General features: G+C 36.4%; 4 protein-coding genes across 4 annotated transcripts in view; 3 read left to right on the forward strand and 1 right to left on the reverse strand.

Annotated features, from left to right (window-relative positions):
- The window catches only part of LOC107711578 (aspartate aminotransferase, mitochondrial-like), a 10,078-nt gene extending 8,454 nt beyond the window's left edge, over nt 1–1,624 (forward strand). The window contains exons 8-10 of the mRNA XM_016516579.1: nt 727–892; nt 973–1,123; nt 1,230–1,624. Of these exons, the coding sequence (XP_016372065.1) occupies nt 727–892; nt 973–1,123; nt 1,230–1,352 (440 nt within the window). The 3' untranslated portion in view covers nt 1,353–1,624. The remainder of the gene's footprint in view (nt 1–726; nt 893–972; nt 1,124–1,229) is intronic.
- LOC107711553 (aspartate aminotransferase, mitochondrial-like) lies at nt 1,474–3,213 on the forward strand. The gene is made up of 5 exons (XM_016516541.1): nt 1,474–1,507; nt 1,579–1,583; nt 2,274–2,482; nt 2,563–2,713; nt 2,820–3,213. Exons 1-5 carry the CDS (start codon nt 1,474–1,476, stop codon nt 2,940–2,942), a joined length of 522 nt encoding a protein of 173 aa, XP_016372027.1. The 3' UTR covers nt 2,943–3,213.
- A 1,294-nt stretch (nt 3,214–4,507) lies between these two features.
- Nucleotides 4,508–12,334, forward strand: LOC107711584 (putative sodium-coupled neutral amino acid transporter 7). Its single transcript, XM_016516589.1, has 12 exons — nt 4,508–4,808; nt 5,883–6,360; nt 6,483–6,536; nt 7,217–7,361; nt 7,446–7,590; nt 7,734–7,832; nt 7,923–7,980; nt 9,875–9,989; nt 10,580–10,727; nt 10,825–11,024; nt 11,125–11,176; nt 11,856–12,334. The coding sequence occupies exons 2-12, from the start codon at nt 6,097–6,099 to the stop codon at nt 11,971–11,973; spliced, it is 1,398 nt and encodes a 465-aa protein (XP_016372075.1). The 5' UTR covers nt 4,508–4,808; nt 5,883–6,096; the 3' UTR covers nt 11,974–12,334.
- The window catches only part of LOC107711581 (cytochrome P450 2F2-like), a 23,044-nt gene continuing 12,785 nt past the window's right edge, over nt 7,738–17,996 (reverse strand). The window contains exon 10 of the transcript XR_001636713.1: nt 7,738–7,754. The gene's annotated coding sequence lies outside the window, so the exon portion shown is untranslated. The remainder of the gene's footprint in view (nt 7,755–17,996) is intronic.

Here is a 17,996-nt window from a genome sequence, read left to right on the forward strand (position 1 = left end):
AAAAAAGTTGAGGTTTGCATGAAGCTGGATGACAGCATGTCCAGGAGACTACAGGCTGTCATTGAGGCTAAGGGTTGCCCGACAAAGTATTCATAGTCGTTTAAATACTGTCATACTAACAGCTGTCTGAATATTTTTTGGTTGATTGTAATCTATTACATACCTTTCTATCAGAATTTTCTAGCATTATCAAGATTGAATTTGTTCTGACACAGTTTAACTCTGAGTTCTTGTCATATTTTATTACCATTTTCTAAACTATAGCGAATAAACTGTGATAATGTGAGAAATGTTGAAGGTGTCTGAATAAATTTTGGTTTGACTGTATCTATTTGATAAATGAAGTTAACCAACTAACATTATACATACCCTTTTGGTTTCTGTACCCAATATTTAAAAAATGTACAAATGCAATAAAAATATCGGTATCGGTACTCTGTATCGGCAAGTACCAAAAATAGAAGTATCGGTATCGGGCGAGTACTGGAAAAAGTGGTATCGGTGCATCCCTAATTAAAATATGATTTTATTTCTGTCATGGAAAAGTTTTCTTTGATGAATAGAAAGTTCTAAAGATCAGCAAGAAACAAATATCTTTGATCAATTCAATCCTTGCTGAAGAAAAACTATAACCCCTAACTTTTGAATGGTAGTCTTTGGCAGGTTCTTTAACTATCTAATAGTTGTTCATACGCAACCATAATCATACGACTGTGTTTGTTGTAGGTGAGCGTGTTGGAGGGTTCACAGTGGTGTGTGCTGATGCTGAGGAGGCAAAGAGGGTGGAGTCTCAGCTGAAGATCCTGATTCGCCCCATTTACTCCAACCCACCCATGAATGGAGCACGCATTGCCTCCACGATCCTCAGCACACCAGAGCTGCGTTCTACATGGTGAGACTTGCTTTAATACTACATAAAAACTTGCTTTCATAAAAGTTCATGCCTTTTTTGACATAAATGTATTTCTGTAGGCTGGAGGAGGTGAAGGGTATGGCCGATCGTATCATTAAAATGAGACAAATGCTGGTAACTAATCTGATGAAGGAGGGCTCTACTCACAACTGGCAACACGTGATTGACCAAATCGGCATGTTCTGCTTCACTGGACTCAAACCTGAGCAGGTACAACCCTTTGCAAACTCAAAAATTCGAATAATTATGCTTATGTATAATTAAATGTTGTAAATTGGTACAAGCTCTAACAGTAGGAGATGCTATTGTGTTTCAGGTGGAGCGTCTGACAAAGGAGTTTTCTGTTTATATGACTAAAGATGGCCGTATCAGCGTTGCCGGTGTGACCTCTGGAAATGTGGGATACCTTGCACATGCCATTCATCAGGTCACTAAGTAGATCAAACTTACGTTGAGACAGAAGATCGGTCTACTGGTCCTGTTTCTGTTAGTCCGCCCCGCTGTTCCTCTTTGGACTCAGATCTTGGCTTCACTTCATTTGGCTGTTTTACTAGGTCAACATGGATCCTGAACATGTTATTTGGGTGTCTAACGGTAACCTTAATTCATCTCACAGGAAATCTTGTGATTCTCTGACTAATAAGCACATTTTTCATCCTGTTAAGATTCTGTATGAACTTTATTTATTGTGTGAGTGAAGTAAAATTAACAATATTAAAGGTTATTGTGTCCATTTAATTGTTTTTTTTATTTTCATTGTTAGGGGACACAACACAACACACACACACTGTAAACCACATTGATACTCAGTAAAATTACAGTACCTTTTTTCTTTAATGAAAATTAATTTAGATTTTTGTACACTTATACAAAAATCTGTCAAAGTGTGTGTCAAAATAGGCTTATTGGAAGTTACCTAGCGGGGACTATTTTCAGGCACTGCGTAATATCATTGCGTCTGCTGCACCCATAGTACGGCAGCAAAGTTCCTTGATTATTACGCCTGAATGAGAGTATAGTTCCTAGCCATATCGGCCTAGAAAATCGCAACTTTTCATTTCCGTCGGTCTTCGTACACGATGTGACTACAGAAGAGTCTAGTTTTAAATAGGAAAAATATAGAAACTCTTTGGTCATTTTTGAGCGAGATGCTAACGGTCTAATCAGAGTCATTGATCTATGCTAAGCTGCAGCTAAGTGCTACCGCCAGACCCGGAGATCGGCTGAATGGGATGAATAGAAAGTTCTAAAGATCAGCAAGAAACAAATATCTTTGATCAATTCAATCCTTGCTGAAGAAAAACTATAACCCCTAACTTTTGAATGGTAGTCTTTGGCAGGTTCTTTAACTATCTAATAGTTGTTCATACGCAACCATAATCATACGACTGTGTTTGTTGTAGGTGAGCGTGTTGGAGGGTTCACAGTGGTGTGTGCTGATGCTGAGGAGGCAAAGAGGGTGGAGTCTCAGCTGAAGATCCTGATTCGCCCCATTTACTCCAACCCACCCATGAATGGAGCACGCATTGCCTCCACGATCCTCAGCACACCAGAGCTGCGTTCTACATGGTGAGACTTGCTTTAATACTACATAAAAACTTGCTTTCATAAAAGTTCATGCCTTTTTTGACATAAATGTATTTCTGTAGGCTGGAGGAGGTGAAGGGTATGGCCGATCGTATCATTAAAATGAGACAAATGCTGGTAACTAATCTGATGAAGGAGGGCTCTACTCACAACTGGCAACACGTGATTGACCAAATCGGCATGTTCTGCTTCACTGGACTCAAACCTGAGCAGGTACAACCCTTTGCAAACTCAAAAATTCGAATAATTATGCATATGTATAATTAAATGTTGTAAATTGGTACAAGCTCTAACAGTAGGAGATGCTATTGTGTTTCAGGTGGAGCGTCTGACAAAGGAGTTTTCTGTTTATATGACTAAAGATGGCCGTATCAGCGTTGCCGGTGTGACCTCTGGAAATGTGGGATACCTTGCACATGCCATTCATCAGGTCACTAAGTAGATCAAACTTACGTTGAGACAGAAGATCGGTCTACTGGTCCTGTTTCTGTTAGTCCGCCCCGCTGTTCCTCTTTGGACTCAGATCTTGGCTTCACTTCATTTGGCTGTTTTACTAGGTCAACATGGATCCTGAACATGTTATTTGGGTGTCTAACGGTAACCTTAATTCATCTCACAGGAAATCTTGTGATTCTCTGACTAAGCACATTTTTCATCCTGTTAAGATTCTGTATGAACTTTATTTATTGTGTGAGTGAAGTAAAATTAACAATATTAAAGGTTATTGTGTCCATTTAATTGTTTTTTTTATTTTCATTGTTAGGGGACACAACACAACACACACACACTGTAAACCACATTGATACTCAGTAAAATTACAGTACCTTTTTTCTTTAATGAAAATTAATTTAGATTTTTGTACACTTATACAAAAATCTGTCAAAGTGTGTGTCAAAATAGGCTTATTGGAAGTTACCTAGCGGGGACTATTTTCAGGCACTGCGTAATATCATTGCGTCTGCTGCACCCATAGTACGGCAGCAAAGTTCCTTGATTATTACGCCTGAATGAGAGTATAGTTCCTAGCCATATCGGCCTAGAAAATCGCAACTTTTCATTTCCGTCGGTCTTCGTACACGATGTGACTACAGAAGAGTCTAGTTTTAAATAGGAAAAATATAGAAACTCTTTGGTCATTTTTGAGCGAGATGCTAACGGTCTAATCAGAGTCATTGATCTATGCTAAGCTGCAGCTAAGTGCTACCGCCAGACCCGGAGATCGGCTGAATGGATTCGAAAACGGTAAAATGTAACGGTTTAACTCTAGGGGAGTTGGAAAATGTGCCTATTTTCAAAAATAGTGGAGTGTTCCTTTAAATAACGTTTTAAGAATTCGATTTAAAAGAATTTAAAAGAGTCTGCACTGTTTAGGTTTCTAATCAAAGTCGTATTTTGCCAGCTAATTGATAAACTTACATTTCCCCTAAATTAAAGAAAGATATTTATTTGATTCCCCCCCCCCCCCCAATAATTTAGTAGTTCAACAGTGCTGTAAAAAGAATATAAATATTATGTAAAGCGGCGGAAATTATGCGGTAATGGGATTGTGCACAATGCTACTGCTTTATATTACATGTTTAATTAAAATGAGTGAATAGAATATCCCTTTTACTTCAAGGAATGTATTAACCTATTCAAAGTAAAAATATAAAATATAATGTTTTTGTATTATTTGCATTGTTAGAAACAATAAAGAGCTGTTAAATATGGTCTGTTTCTAGGGGTATAGACGGTATAGTCATTTAATTATGCATTATAAGAATGCAAAAATATTCTATACACTACGTAGTATTGATGGGTTTTAATGCTTTAGAATTCCTGGAGATACAAAGGGTATCCAGGTAATATAAATCTTTACAGAGAATAGTCAAAAGGGGCATTACAGATAGAAAATTACACTTTAAAAGAAAAACGTACCTAGAAAAATAAAATTTCTTAGAAAATATAATATATAATATAGTTTAACTCCAATTCATCCAGATTCATCCACAACATTGTATGCATGTTGCAAAGTGGAGTCTTATCAGAGATGTTAAATTAGATATTACATATCTATTATAAAACTCGGCGAATACAGTAGAATCGACTACATTACCCATAAGCTGAAAGTCATGTGACTGCAGCGCGCTGCGCAGACCGATCAGTGCATGACATCAAAGTACCGCGAGAGCGATTCGTTCTCGCGGTACTTTGATGTTGTACACTGATCGGAGGCGGCAGCTGCATCTTTATTTCTGTTTCTCACTGAAAAACCTCACACTTGTGCTCTTCGGTACAGTACAGCATCAGCGAAGAACATACACATGAGGTGAGATATCTGCTTTATCACATCTCGTTCGTACAGGGAGAGTTTATTAGCTAAATAAACGCAGTGTTGCTGTTTGAGTCATGTGATTGGTCGGGCTTCGTCATGGCATGTTTTGTGTCTTTCTGATTTGTTCACCCTCCTAATGCAATGAATATAGAGAATGAATATGATGGTTATGAATGAAAGAAGTCTTGCCTAGTAGTGTTTGATCATGGCGGTGTCAGTTGACTTGGCATGGTGTTTTGATTGTATCTTGTTAGTGAACCTGATAATTAAGGATAATCCCATTGCATTGTGGTAATGTCACTGCTATAATGTTGACAAACGTCTACCACTGTCTTATGTGCGTCCTAGAACATTTAGGATAGGATAAAGATTTCAAGAAAAATTCGATACTCAATACACTATTGATCAGCTTTTCATCGAGCTGCTCTAAAGATAAGGTTCAGACAATGCTGCATTCTTTCTGCTGTGGACAGCATATTTCATTTCCTCATCACTTGTCTGAAATGTCAATTGACAATTGTGTCCCGTGACTCCCAGACGTGTCCTAAAGTGCAAACCACACTGGCTGTCGTTTTATGATGCTGATCTATCGTTTTAATCAATTTGTGAAAACATCTTTCAGACAAGTAAGTAGCAAACACACTACGGTTCAAAAATTGTTTTGAAGGAAATTAATACTTTTAATCAAAAAGGATGCATTAAATCAAAAGTGACAGTAAAGACATCAGAGAATCCTGAAAAAAAAATGTTGCACGATTTCCATAAAAATATGCAGCACAACATTTTTTAATCAGTCATAATGTTTTTCAATGTGGAAATGTTACTTGAACGCCAAATCAGCGTATTAGAATGATTTCTGAAGGATCATGTGACACTGAAGACTGGAGTAAAATTACATTTTAAAATATATTAAAATAGAAAATTTTTAATTGTTGTAATATGTATGTGCTGAGTAATACAATCAAATGTGTCCTAAAATGCAAACCACACTGTAATTTTATGATGCTGATAAACTGTTTGCCAATTTGTGAAAACACCATGTGGTATTTTTTCCCTCTTTTTTCGCAGGTGACATTGATCACAAAACACAACAGCCTGTCTTTAACTGGATGGACTCTGTGGATGTGCGTTAGTCCCAGGAGTGTGTGTGTGTGTGTGTGTGTGTGCACCTTTTGCCCCTCAATGGTGGCATCTGACTGACAGCACAAGTGTGTTTGCCTCTACCTTTGCCCTATGGTGTTCTTGTAAGTTTATCTGAGAGTGTGTGAGAAAAGCAAGCGTCATGTCGAGGGCGGACAGGGCGATTAACAGTGAAGCGGGTGACTGGGGATACAGTGAGGATGCTGGAGAAAGGGTATGGCTCTTGCAGAGCCCCAGTGTGGACTCCATCCAACCACCTAATCAATCAGACGACACAAGGGGAGGGACTTCATCATTCGGGGCTGTTTTTATTGTGGTGAATGCTGCTCTGGGAGCTGGACTTCTTAATTTTCCTGCTGCTTTCAACATGGCTGGAGGCATCACAGCCGGAGTGACCCTTCAGATGGTGAGATGCACTTACAAACTATTGTAAACAAAACCATGCAGTGTTCACTTAAAATAGAGGTGTCTGTTCTTTAAAGTTAAATGTTGTGAAATTCCTAATATGCCTTATTCAATCTTTCGCAGTGTATGATGGTCTTTATCATCACTGGGCTGGTGATCTTGGCTTATTGTTCTCAGGTAAGCAAATATCTGTGTCAGACACATCAAGAGATATGCACTACCATTCAGACTTAAAAAATGTTTCAACTTTTAATTCAGCAAGGAAGCATTTAATTGTTAAAACATTGCATAAAGACTTTTAACATTGTTACAAAGGATTTCTATTTTAAATAAATGCTGTTCCTTTTAATTTTCTATTCATCAAAGAATCCTGAAAAAAAAATCCAAAAAATATTAAGCAGCATAAATGTTTTTAACATTGATAATAATGAAAAATATTAGAATGATTTCTGAAGGATCATGTGACACTGAAGATGGCTGCTGAAAATTCAACTTTGCCATCACGGGAATAAATCCATTTTAAAATATATTATGATAAAAAACTGTTATTTTAAATAGTAATAATATTTCACAATATTACAGTTTTTATTGTATTTTCGTTTTAAACAAATTCAGCATTAGAGACTTCTTGCAAAAACATTTTTAAAAAATCATACTGAAAGGTAGTGTATTTCTTTTCTTTCCTTTAAAAAGGCACAATGGATTAAATCTTGAGATTAATCATCATATACGTTACTTTTTATGTATTGACAGCACTAGTTTCTGTTTTAAAAAAAAAAAGTCACAGAATATTGACAATAGGGGACCTCAGAAGTACAAAGGCTGCAATCCATTGCTTTACACTTCACATTTTTTAGGTGAGCAATGAAACAACATATCAGGAGGTGATTCGTGCAGTGTGTGGGAAGGTTCTTGGTGTCGTATGTGAGCTGGCCATTGCTGTTTATACATTTGGCACCTGCATAGCCTTCCTTATTATTATTGGAGATCAGTTAGACAAGTGTAAGTATGTTCATATATAGTATATATAGATATGTCAAAATAGTCTAAAGAGAGTAGTCTTATTCCCTGTCTTTCTTCCTACAGTGATTGGCGCAATAAATCATGAGTCAGAGAAAGCAATTAGTTCACACTGGTACACGGATCGTAAGTTCACCATCACTTTAACCTCAGTGCTGATCATACTGCCTCTATCCATACCCAAAGAGATTGGCTTCCAGAAGTATGCCAGGTAAAAACCTCTTGTGTTTTTATTGTTTTATGCAGTGCAGTGTTATGTCACAGCTGTGATTAATGCAAGTGTTTTTGCTTAAAATGTTCCTCAGTATTTGCTGGTTAATTCATACATGCACATTTGTACTGATTAATCTGTAGCACCCTGAGTGTTATTGGCACCTGGTATGTGACAATCATAATCATTGTCAAATACATCTGGCCCGACAAAGATGTTTCTCCAGGAATCATCCCAGTCAGGTCAGAAGTACATAAAAAATAGTTATTTGAGTTACAAATTACAGAAGAGGTTGTGATCACTACTATAATGTGATGTTTGTTATCTTTCAGCCCTGCATCCTGGACCGATGTGTTCAATGCCATGCCCACAATCTGCTTTGGTTTCCAGGTTTGTGAACTTTACTATTCAGAATTTATTTATTTATTTTTTAGATTTTTTTTGTTTTTTGTACATTTGAGACCTTTTTTAATTTTTTCTCTGCTCACCAAGGCTGCATTTGTATTTTACAAAAATAAAGTAAAAACAAATATAATTAAATATTTTCACAATGTAAAATAACCATTTTGTACTTAAATATATTTTCAAATATAATTTATTCCTTTGATGGCAGAGCTGAATTTTAAAAAGCCATTACTCCAGTCTTCAGTGTCACATGAAATCATTCAGAAATCATTCTAATATGCTGATCTGGTGCTCGAGAAATATTTCTTATTGTTATCAAAGTTGAATTGTTACTTTTTTGTCAGGATTCTTTCATGAATAGAAAGTTAAAAAGAACAGCATTTCTGTGAAATAGAAATCTTTTGTAACATTATAAATGTCTGTAATGTCACATTTGATCAATTTGATGCATCCTTGCTGTATGAAAATATTCATTAAAGGGGTCATATGATGCGATTTCAATTTTTCCTTTCTCTTTGGGGTGTTACAAGCTCTTGGTGCATAAAGAAGATCTGTAAAGTTGCAAAGACTAAAGTCTCAAATCCAAAGAGATATTCTTTATAAAAGTTCAGAGTCAGCCACACCTACCTAAAACGGCTCGTTCTAACACGCCCCCACATATCTACCTCACTATGTGGGAAGATTTGCATAACGCCACCAAATGTTCACGCAAAGAAAGAAGACGTAACTTTTATTCTCACTGTAGTATGGTTGACGCTGCAGCCATGTCCTGAAGACGCTGTGTGCTTCGTTGTGAAAGCGAAACTACATTGTTTGGTCTTCCAAAAGAGGACGATATCCACTTCGTCATGCCTAGAGCTGATCTGTGCTGGTCGCTGAGGAAATACATCAACTTAGTGCTGTGGATCACCGGATATGCTTTCACCGTTTTCACCGCTCCTTCGCCGGGACCGCCGTTCTCGACCCCGCCACCTCAGCTCACTCTATCCCGGCCTCAGCGCACACTAAGCCGGGGCTCTGTGTAAGGCTGCTGTGTTTTTCATTGTGAAAGCGAAACTACTTTGTTTGGCCTTCCAAAAATGGACACGACTAGAAATCAGTGGTTAAGTTGTATTTACAACACTGTTCCAGAACACTTCAACCCAAATATTCAGATGTGTGCAGCACATTTTATGGAGGACTGTTTACTGATCCTGGAAGAGTAACGTTAGACTAAAATGCCGGCAGTTCTGACTCACGTAAGTACGTTTTCATTTAAAGAATTTGCCACTGATGATTCAAACACGAATTTTGAGCAGTGTAGAGTAGCGCTTGTTGTTTGTCATTTCTCCGATCACAAATGCAGACAGGGTTTTATGTTTACGCGGCGCAATGCAACGCAACGCGTAAAAAGACAGTATAAGTCATTATAATCAGTAATTATGTCCCCACTGGATGCAACAAATGCCTCGTTTATAATGGATTATAATGTTTTTGTCTCGTCACTCCGGCCGGACAGGGCATCACAGTATGGTAAGGGGAGCAACATTTCCATCACATGCTTGAGGTATTCGGCCAATCACAACGCACTGAATAGCTGGCCAATCACAGCACACCTCGCTTTTTCAGACCGATGAGCTTTGTAAAAATCGACGCGTTTCAAAAAGGCGGGGCATAGAGGAGAAACAATAATGTACAGTATGTGGAAAATAATGTGGTTTTTTTTACTTTAAACCGCATAAACACATTTCATTACACCAAATACACAAAATAATGTTCTTTTTAGCAACATCATATGACCCCTTTAAAGGAGCATATCTTTCTGAGCCAATGACATGTCTGAATTCTCTTCTTTTAAAATCTAGCAACTCGATCATTCTCCTCACTTTTGTTTTCTCAGTGTCATGTCAGCAGCGTTCCTGTTTTCAACAGCATGAAGAAGCCTGAAATCCGGCCTTGGTGGGCAGTTGTTACAGTCAGCATGATCATCTGCCTCTTTGTGTATACAGGCACAGGTGTGGGAGCTTGAATTTGCTGAAATATTCTAATGATAAAGCAGGCAGGTAACAAACCATGCTAATAGGAACTGGTTGTGTTCCGTTTGGGCTTTTTTCTCCACAGGTGTTTGTGGCTTCCTGTCATTTGGCTCAAGCGTAAGCCAGGATGTGTTGATGTCATATCCATCTAATGACGTTGCGGTGGCCATTGCTCGAGCCTTCATCATCATCTGTGTTGTTACCTCATATCCAATCCATAATGTTCTTTTTAGCAACATCATATGACCCCTTTAAAGGAGCAATATCTTTCTGAGCCAATGACATGTCTGAATTCTCTTCTTTTGAAATCTAGCAACTCGATCATTCTCCTCACTTTTGTTTTCCCAGTGTCATGTCAGCAGCGTTCCTGTTTTCAACAGCATGAAGAAGCCTGAAATCCGGCCTTGGTGGGCAGTTGTTACAGTCAGCATGATCATCTGCCTCTTTGTGTATACAGGCACAGGTGTGGGAGCTTGAATTTGCTGAAATATTCTAATGATAAAGCAGGCAGGTAACAAACCATGCTAATAGGAACTGGTTGTGTTCCGTTTGGGCTTTTTTCTCCACAGGTGTTTGTGGCTTCCTGTCATTTGGCTCAAGCGTAAGCCAGGATGTGTTGATGTCATATCCATCTAATGACGTTGCGGTGGCCATTGCTCGAGCCTTCATCATCATCTGTGTTGTTACCTCATATCCAATCCTGCACTTCTGTGGAAGGTAACAGGCTTTTGTGGTCTATAGATGTGTATGAAAGCTAGATATCTATAGTCACATTAAAAAAAAAGTGTATTTTTGTGCTGTGTTTGTGCTTCAGGGCAGTGCTGGAAGGTTTGTGGTTGCGTTTTAAAGGAGAGGAGGTGGAGACAGATGTGACCAGGGAACGGAGACGAAGGATACTGCAGACACTCGTCTGGTTTTGTCTCACACTGATTCTTGCTCTCTTCATTCCTGATATAGGACGAGTCATTTCACTAATTGGTGGTTTGGCTGCATGCTTCATTTTTGTTTTTCCAGGTATTAAAATTAAAAGGTTCTCAGATTGTACTTTGGCTTGTATCACATCAATATTTTTCCAAACAGTGATTGTATTTATTTTTGTAATGTTTGTCTGTAGGGTTGTGCTTGATTCAGGCAAAGCTTTCAGAGCATGATGTCAGATCAGCCAGGTAAACTTCATTACTCATTAAAGGGAAAGTTCACCCAAAAATAATCATTAATGAATCACCCTATTTGTGTTCATGTTTGAAACAAAGGAAGTGATTTTTAATGAAACTTGAGAGATTTCGGTCTTTAAGACCATTTCACCAAAACTTTGATGCTTCAGAAAGTTCGTAAGAAGACATTGTAAAAGGTAATCTATATGAAACCAAGTCTCCTGAAGAGACACCATCCACATATAAAGAACATACATGGAGCACATCAAATATGGTAAACATGGAAATTCAAACATGCTTCCATACTTGATTCATTTTTGAGCTTCTGCTCGATAAATTTTGATCATTGTTTAAATGTGAACAAAACCCTAAATGAAATCTGTTTATCACATAAAGTGATCATCTCTTTTCAGAAGACTTGGTTTAAACCGCTCAATTAATACAAATAACATTTTGTAACATTAATAACATGACAAAGAACTTTTGAAGTGTCAGTTTTGATGGAATGGACTTTGAATGGAGGGACAGAAATCTCTCTGGTTGCATTAAAAATATCTGTATTTGTGTTTCGAAGATGAATGAAAGTCTTATGGGTTTGGTTTGGTGAACTATCCCTATAAACAATATTCAGCAATGCCTAAAGACTTGTGTATTCAGTGATAAAACTGATAACCGAATTATTTCTCTATAGTTGGAATGGAATCGTGGCCTATGGGGTTGTTATGGTTACGATTGGTGCTTTCATCTTTGGCCAGACGACCACAAATGCCATCTACCAAGATATCATCAATCATGCCAACAGCCAATAGCAGGGGTTGTTGTGACTTCATGAATATTGGGCATGAATATGAACCAATAGAGTAAAACAAACTAAAAACATGAGAATGAAGACTGTCCAAATCATGTCTACCACTGACCTCTATCACGTCTTCAGAAGACTGTTGCAAATTTCTCATATTGTAAAGCGCAGCAGTTCCACATAAGTTTGTACCTCTTGATGTAGTGGATCACCCACCTGCATGCAGCATCAAGCTCTGTGCTCTGGCTGTTTGTGAATGGAGGACCCCTGTGACGAACACTATACTTCACTATTTTCTGAATGGATATTGACATTGTGTTAAATCTTCCAGTGTTAGATCTTCCAAATATAGTCTCTTTCTTTTGAAATGTCATTTTTGTTTGTCCATTCCCTTTTTTTTATTTTTATATATTTTTTTAAGAAACTGATTTTATGGAGGCCTTATATACTTGACATTGCAAATATGGTCAGTGCTCATAATGTTTACCCTTAGAATCGTATTGCAAACTTTTTTTCTTGATGACTTGCACTTCCAAGCATGTAATTCTACAGTTCCATAAGATCTGAGAAGACTAATAGTGTGTTTGTGTGTGTATACATACCACTTTCAACCAGAAGTGACAATTATTTAAACTGTATTTCAGAAAATTCTTGATGAATGGTTTTTATTTTAATTTGAATGTGTTGTTGTTATTGTTTTAGCTACATTTTCTGAGTGTGTTTTTCATGAAGTTGTTGCTTAGGCCAAGGGTGCAATAATCTCTGATTTAATAAATTCACTGATACTTGGGCGAGTACAACGAAGACTAGATGATGAACTTAATTATTTTGTGTTTATTTTGTTTTGTTTTTTTTGTGGGGGGGGGGTATTGAAGGTAAAGTGAAAAATTTTCTAGTACGTTTCTTTGAACCATTCAGTTTACCAACTGAAACCAAACAGTTTAATTGTGTAAGTCACATTGGTATGCTGGTGACCCCTTTTGTACCACATGTTCCAGTTCTTTACTGTGCGTACATTTGAAAATTCCTCATGGATCGCATGGTTTTAATCAGTAACACTAGATGCATGTTTGCTTTTCCACAATCATGTATTATTGCTGTTTCAGTGCAATCACTAAAGAGATGTTCAATGAAATATCAACAAACTGCTTCTGTGCTCTATTATGATTTTTTTTGTTTGTTCTCCAACTGCAAGATGCAGTTAAACACTCATGTGTCCAACTTAAAAAGTACAAAAAATATTTTAATACACAAAGTAAATGGTTGGCTACATAATGAATGCTCAGTTTAAAGTAGTAACATTTAGTATATTTAAAGACACACGCATGTCATTTGGGGCAGGGGCATGCTGGGCTTGTCCAAATCTCTTCTGCAACACTTCTTCAGGATCAATAAGATGTATTGTGTTTTTACAGATGACTTTGTGATGGAAAGAGCTCCTCCAACTAACAAACTGTAAATTTTTTTTTTTTGTCTAAACATCTTCACCAATCATGCTTAGTCAGTTAGGATTTCTAAATTATAAATATTGTTAGACTATGCAACACTATACTGAAAAAAAAAAAAAAGTTAAACATTGCTGTTGACAAAAATTGTACTGCACTTATTAATAGATGATTTATTTGGAAATGCATTGGAATTTGAAAGGGGGGACCATTCAACAAAAAAGGAAAAAGAAACGTAATACAGATACAGTGGGTATAGAAAAGAATCACCCCCCTTTAAAATAATCATATTTTGTTGCTTTGCAGCCTGAAATGAAGATGGACACAGTTTCTGTTTTATCCAGCTGTATTTACTCTGTGCAACTTATAACATCCAAGTGAAAGATATAACACCAATATGTCAGCATTTTGTTTTTAAAAACAGGATCACCCCTTCCTAAAAATGTCTTGTAAACTCAATCAGGTGTGGCTAATCACCTTTTCAATGGCACACAAAGCCATTTGACTTTCAACTGTGATCAGCTGTGGTCATTTTGAGTAGCTAAGCATGAAAAGAGCTTTCCTGGAGCATTTCAGTCCTTGGTAGTGCAACTGAAGCAAACAATCAACTATGGGAACCCATCAAAAGATCTCCGGGATAAAGTTGTGGATAGGCACAAGTCAGGAGATGAATACAAAAACATTTCAAAGGCTTTATCAATGCCTAGTAGCACAGTAAAGTCTATTATTAAGAAGTGGAAGGTATTTGGTACAACACAGACCCTCCCTGGATCAGGACGTCGCTCCAAACTGGATGAAAGAGCCGGAGGAAACTGGTCACATTGCTGTTGACAAAAATTGTACTGCACTTATTAATAGATGATTTATTTGGAAATGCATTGGAATTTGAAAGGGGGGACCATTCAACAAAAAAGGAAAAAGAAACGTAATACAGATACAGTGGGTATAGAAAAGAATCACCCCCCTTTAAAATAATCATATTTTGTTGCTTTGCAGCCTGAAATGAAGATGGACACAGTTTCTGTTTTATCCAGCTGTATTTACTCTGTGCAACTTATAACATCCAAGTGAAAGATATAACACCAATATGTCAGCATTTTGTTTTTAAAAACAGGATCACCCCTTCCTAAAAATGTCTTGTAAACTCAATCAGGTGTGGCTAATCACCTTTTCAATGGCACACAAAGCCATTTGACTTTCAACTGTGATCAGCTGTGGTCATTTTGAGTAGCTAAGCATGAAAAGAGCTTTCCTGGAGCATTTCAGTCCTTGGTAGTGCAACTGAAGCAAACAATCAACTATGGGAACCCATCAAAAGATCTCCGGGATAAAGTTGTGGACAGGCACAAGTCAGGAGATGGATACAAAATTCCTTCAATGCCTAGAAGCAAAGTGAGTATTATTAAGAAGTGGAAGGTATTTGGTACAACACAGACCCTCCCTGGATCAGGACGTCGCTCCAAACTGGATGAAAGAGCCGGAGGAAACTGGTCAAAGAGGCGGCAAGAGGCCTACAGCAACTCTGAAGCAGCTGCAGGAATTTATGACAAAGAGTGGTCATTGTGTGCATGTGACAACAATATCACAAATTCTCCACAAATGACTTGAAGACTGCAGTCCACAAATGCTCACCATTAAATTAAACTGAACTTGAGCAGTTCTTCAAAGAAGAGTGGGCAAAGTCTAGATGTGCAAAGTTAGTAGCGACATGTCCCAACAGACTAAAGGCTGTAATTAAAGCAAAAGGTGGTTCAACAAAATACTGACACTATGGGGGTGATCCTTTTTCCAACTCATGGATTTTTTTTTCTGACATATTGGTGTTATATCTTTCACTTGGTAAATACAGCTGAATAAAACAAAAAAATCATACATCTTCATTTCAGGCTGCAAAGCAACAAAATGTGATTATTTTAAAGGGGGTGAATCTTTTCTATACCCACTGTAGTGACATTTCTTAGAGGTTTCAGGTTTTACTTTAAAACAATAAACCTTAAACATATGGCGCATATGGAGAAAACATCATGCGTATGGGCCATTCTACAGAATTGGTTCAAAGTCAGAGTTGGAAACATCTTTAAAAAATTAGTTTTTTTTCCCCACAAATTTTGTATGTATGTAAAACTGTACAATATCCAAGGTACACATTTCTAGTAATTGCAAAGTTAATTCTCATATTGCATTTTCAGAAAGTTTTGGAATATTTATCCTCTCCCCAAATTTGTCACTACCGAAATATACTGATATATAATTTAATACAAAGGGTTATATTGACATATTAAGACATTGTTTACATCTAGCTTGTAAAAAAAAAATATATATATATATATATATTTTTTGTTTTTTTTGTTTGCTATTTTATTAAAAAATGTTCAGAGGTAAATCAATAATTACAAATTTAAATGAACGTTTGTTGATCATAAAGTTGATCATAATGATTTCAAAGTTAAGGATTCTTTAATTTGAATATAGGCTACATTAAAACCATACACTATAAAATTTTAGTTGATAATTCAATATACATTATTTTAGACAAAACATCCCATGTTTCGGTCGTGACTGCATATTTCTGCAGAGACAGTAATGTTTTGATAGCGACCACATCACATTACTGAATTTTAACTCGCATACCAAAACACTACTAAAACATACTAAAATACAAAAAAATTGCATAACTGTTCTAAAATTTTGTTTATTTTCCCCAAAATAAAGGATTATGTGTTCCCTTTTGTCACTACAGAAACAATGATGACAAGTTTCTTTCGTGACCGTTTCGGTAGTGATAATTTTAGATACTATTGAGCCTAGCTCAAAGATGCTAATCAGCACATGCCTAGCACAGTTCTGAACAGTTGAACAGATATAAAAACTAAATGTTATGGCATAACACCCAAAAAAGTGTGCTTAATTGCAGAAAAAAAGGTGTCCGTTAGTGACGTTCCTTAGAGTTACACAGTTTTTCAGACTTTTGAGCACATTTATCTCAAAATGATGGGGCCTATTTACTCACCATGTAGCTATGAGAGAGAGGGACACATGAATAATTCCTGATCATAAATGTAGGGGTGTAGTTAAAATCAGTCTCAGCCAATGGACTAAAACATACACTGTTTCTGTAGTGACATGAAAATACAGGACACATTTTTTACATCATAGTTTCATAATTTAAAAGGATAATACAAATCTAAAATAATAAAATATAAAATACATTTTTTAACTTCACTTAAAAAAAAAATCAAAAAGATACTTAAAAAAAAGAATTTCAGTATCATTTTCATAAGTTGAAATTTAGGGGTTAGTGTTCGGGACAGCCACCTCCCAATTGAAAGTACCCAATAAACGATGATTTAATAAATATTAAGCTTACTGATATTTAATATATTATTGTGTGTTTCAATAGATAATAGAAGGATCTTAGTAAACATCTAAGATTTGAATATTTAAATGCTTTTTAAATGTGTTTTTGGTTGTGGGACAGCAGTTTGTTTTCCATTTCCATTTCCATTGTCCATTTTCATATAGTGTGCTGTTTTGGTGAACCACATATCTGCGATCAAGGTACTGTTTTAAGCTATGAGTACATCAGTAAATATTACTCTATAACAATTCTTCAAAATTTAGCAAATGTTCACAAAATATGTGGAATTTTAAAATGTGTGTTGAACATTATACCAGTAAAACATGTTTAATTTATTATTCATAAAACCTTTTTAAATCAGGTTTTGTTAATGAGAGTCAGATATTAGTCTGTCTGCTCTTTCTACACTCAAGCATTTGTTAAATAAAATATCAAGTTATTTAAAAAACTAATTATATTTTATACATAGCCTATATTTGCATGCTCTTCTATTTTTTTCTACCTAATTTTCTGAAGGAATAACAAAACAAGAGGTGACAATTATACACAGAGGGTGCGTCCGAAATCGCATACTGCTTAGTAGGTACTACATTTGAATTTGAACGTACTACTCGACCGTTAAAAAAGTACGTTCTATATAGTATGAATGCGAGTAGTATGAATGGAATTCGGACGTACTACATCCGCCATGTTGATGTTGTCACGTGACATGCGTCTTCACAACAGCGCCAAAATTTAAAGAGCTCTCACTACTGCGCGAACATCAGCAATGTTTCACTTAATTCTTACCGCGCGCTTTCATCGGCGTTTTAACGTTGATTGGATCAACAGCTCAGAGGAGGCGTCGGTCAGCTGCTCGCAGATCACGCCTTCGTCGACAGCTTGTAAATCATTTATCAAATAAGATAAGTACAATCACCTATTTAGCTAGCAAATTTTACCTCAGAATAAAAAGTCATGTCTGTGAACACCATGACAGAGGCTCATTTGGAGCAACGAAATAAAGTAATTTATTGTTATAAATAAATGCATAAAAATACACAGGACAAACAAAAGACATGAATCAATGAATAAACTCGAATGAATACATAATACACAATTGGATAAATAGAGAGAGGGAGAGAATGAATACATACAATATATACATAGCCTAAATAAATTATTATATAGACAATATATACATAAATTACATAAGTAATATGAACATAATAAATAAATAATATACATATT

Source organism: Sinocyclocheilus rhinocerous, unplaced genomic scaffold (assembly GCF_001515625.1).
Source record: "Sinocyclocheilus rhinocerous isolate Xijiao unplaced genomic scaffold, SAMN03320098_v1.1 scaffold837, whole genome shotgun sequence".
Taxonomy (NCBI): Eukaryota; Metazoa; Chordata; class Actinopteri; order Cypriniformes; family Cyprinidae; genus Sinocyclocheilus; species Sinocyclocheilus rhinocerous.

Coding starts and splice junctions, on each gene's coding strand:
- LOC107711584 (XM_016516589.1), top strand. CDS start 6,097: ATGTCGAGGGCGGACAGGGCGATTAACAGTGAAGCGGGTGACTGGGGA. Junction 6,537..7,216: donor TCTTGGCTTATTGTTCTCAG/GTAAGCAAATAT, acceptor CACATTTTTTAG/GTGAGCAATGAAACAACATA. Junction 11,177..11,855: donor CATGATGTCAGATCAGCCAG/GTAAACTTCATT, acceptor ATTTCTCTATAG/TTGGAATGGAATCGTGGCCT.
- LOC107711553 (XM_016516541.1), top strand. CDS start 1,474: ATGGATCCTGAACATGTTATTTGGGTGTCTAACG. Junction 2,483..2,562: donor CCAGAGCTGCGTTCTACATG/GTGAGACTTGCT, acceptor GTATTTCTGTAG/GCTGGAGGAGGTGAAGGGTA. Junction 2,714..2,819: donor CTGGACTCAAACCTGAGCAG/GTACAACCCTTT, acceptor ATTGTGTTTCAG/GTGGAGCGTCTGACAAAGGA.